This window comes from Propithecus coquereli, unplaced genomic scaffold (genome assembly GCF_000956105.1).
Source record: "Propithecus coquereli isolate 6110/MARCELLA unplaced genomic scaffold, Pcoq_1.0 Scaffold18, whole genome shotgun sequence".
Lineage (NCBI taxonomy): Eukaryota > Metazoa > Chordata > Mammalia > Primates > Indriidae > Propithecus > Propithecus coquereli.
In genome coordinates this window covers 6584566-6586844 of record NW_012142745.1, presented here as the reverse complement: position 1 = coordinate 6586844, position 2279 = coordinate 6584566, and the positions used below count along the sequence as shown (strand labels likewise).

At 33.3% G+C, this 2279-nt stretch overlaps 1 protein-coding gene across 1 annotated transcript in view; it reads left to right on the top strand.

Moving 5' to 3' along the window:
* DOCK10 (dedicator of cytokinesis 10) overlaps positions 1–2279 on the top strand; it is a 347252-nt gene that overhangs the window by 293230 nt on the left and 51743 nt on the right. The window contains 6 exon segments of the mRNA XM_012642470.1: positions 49–160; positions 859–980; positions 1073–1187; positions 1272–1338; positions 1560–1607; positions 2178–2278. Coding sequence (XP_012497924.1) covers positions 49–160; positions 859–980; positions 1073–1187; positions 1272–1338; positions 1560–1607; positions 2178–2278 — 565 coding nt within the window.

The following is a 2279-nucleotide window of genomic DNA, read 5'->3' as shown; positions in this document are numbered from 1 at the left end:
GTTGAAATATCATGATTCCCATTAACCTCTTCTACACTTTGAATACAGGGGTCTAGAGATGATCTAAGCACCAATGGAGGATTTCAGACCCAGACAGCTATGAAACATGCAAACTCTGTGGATACCTCATTTTCTAAAGATGTTTTAAATTCCATAGCAGGTACTTGAGATCTGAGAACACTTGTGTTTAAGTCTCATCCATGTCTACATTGTGCATCATTGTGCTTTTTACTCAGTTCATAATTCGTTTTGCATAATCTGTATGGCAAAGTATACTACATTTATGCAACCAAAGAGTCTCTTTACATATTTTTTGAATGCCCACCAGTGACTTCCTCTTCTACTTAGCATTCACTTTTACTTGGCTTAAGGAGCAGTGTACTCAGATGTTATCAAATTGCTACATTCTGGAAATGGTCTTTAATTTTCATTGCCTTTTAAGATATAACAGCTTTTCAACTTCAAAGATTATTTTTAAGAACTATTTTGGAAATGGCATTTTAATTTCTCATAAACTGTCAAAAGTTGAAAGCTCCTTCCCCAAAAGTATCTTTATGAACTTTTATTAAAGCATTTTTTAAAATGAGAGCTATCTTTCTTTAAAAGGCATTTAACAAATCAAACAAGCTTTACTTTATTTCTATTTATAATGGTCCAAATTTTAAGTCCTTAATGGCCATTTTAATATACTTAAAATGTTGCATATCTTTCATGCCAATTCCAGACTCTCATTATGTTGACCTATCACAACACTGCCATCACCTCAGTAATCAACATCTTTTTAGTTCATCGTTTGAGCTTTTTTTTTTGGACCCATACATCTCATTTCCATACGTGTGCTGTGGCTTGTGTTTACAGCATTTTCATCAATAGCTATTTCTACAGTAAACCATGCCGACTCCAGAGCGTCTTTAGCAAGTCTTGACTCCAATCCAAGCACCAATGAGAAGAGCAGTGAGAAGACGGACAACTGTGAAAAAGTATGACTTCCCCCCAAAATTAGTGATCATCATCATTACAAATTGGAAGGCTCTTACTCTTGTTCAATCCCGATTGGTTGTTTGATTTCTAGATCCCAAGACCCTTGTCTTTGATTGGCTCAACTCTTCGATTTGACAAGTTAGATCAAGCAGAAACCAGGAGTCTTCTTATGTGTTTTCTTCACATTATGAAAACAATTTCAGATGGTAATGAGAACACTTTTTAAATTAATTAAAAAAAAAAAACTTTGAATTTCAAAAAGTCTCATGCTGCTTGGCATTTCCTTTCAGAGACTCTGATCGCCTACTGGCAGAGAGCACCCAGTCCAGAGGTGTCCGACTTCTTTAGCATCTTGGAGTAAGTTTTAAAGTTTATCAGATAACACATTTTTCTGGAAACTTCAAAATAATTTACTATATCATCTTTCATTCCAAGAGCTCATATGGTAAATTATCAATGATGATACATAAAATATGTAAGGAAAATGTAATGTTTTTCTATCAATATACTTAGGTGAACAGTTTTTATAAATAAAAGGGTATGAATAATTACAATGTTACTTTCTTTTCTCTTTCTAGTGTTTGTCTTCAAAATTTCAGATACCTAGGAAAACGCAATATAATCAGGTAATAATTTTAAATTCTGATAATTTAATCTGGTCTTTTAAAAAGCATGACATGTATTAATGTATCAAGTTAGACTTATAAATATATGTTAGAAATCTTAAAATGCAAATAAAGATCGTTAGGCTGACTTCACATTAGACATAGAAGTTTGAAGCTTGCCCAATACCTATGGTAGAGCTAGAAATAGTTACAGTTTGTCTAGGGAGAAAAGTACGAAACACACGTTTTTAAAAGAAACCGCATTTCATGTATCTTCTGAACTAATTTATCTATCATTTATATGGCTCTAACTTGGAAGATACCTATTTAAGAAAATAGTTTCAGTAAACTAAAAAAAAGTAATCTGGAATAACTTTGCAATGTCATCATTTTCTTATGAGAGACAAGGTCCACGGCACCTTCACTAAACCCCAGTTTCCCATTTCCAGAATAAAAACAGGCTGTTATTTTTCACTCATTAATAATGTGAAATATTTCATGCTTCAGTAATTGCTTTGTCAGATGCCATTCGTTTTTTATATATAAATTACAAATGCTGAGCTGTGATTAAAACTTCTGTTTTCCTTGCAGAAAAATTGCTGCTGCATTTAAATTTGTGCAGTCTACCCAGAACAATGGAACTCTCAAAGGATCCAATCCTTCCTGCCAGACATCAGGTCTCTTGCCACAATG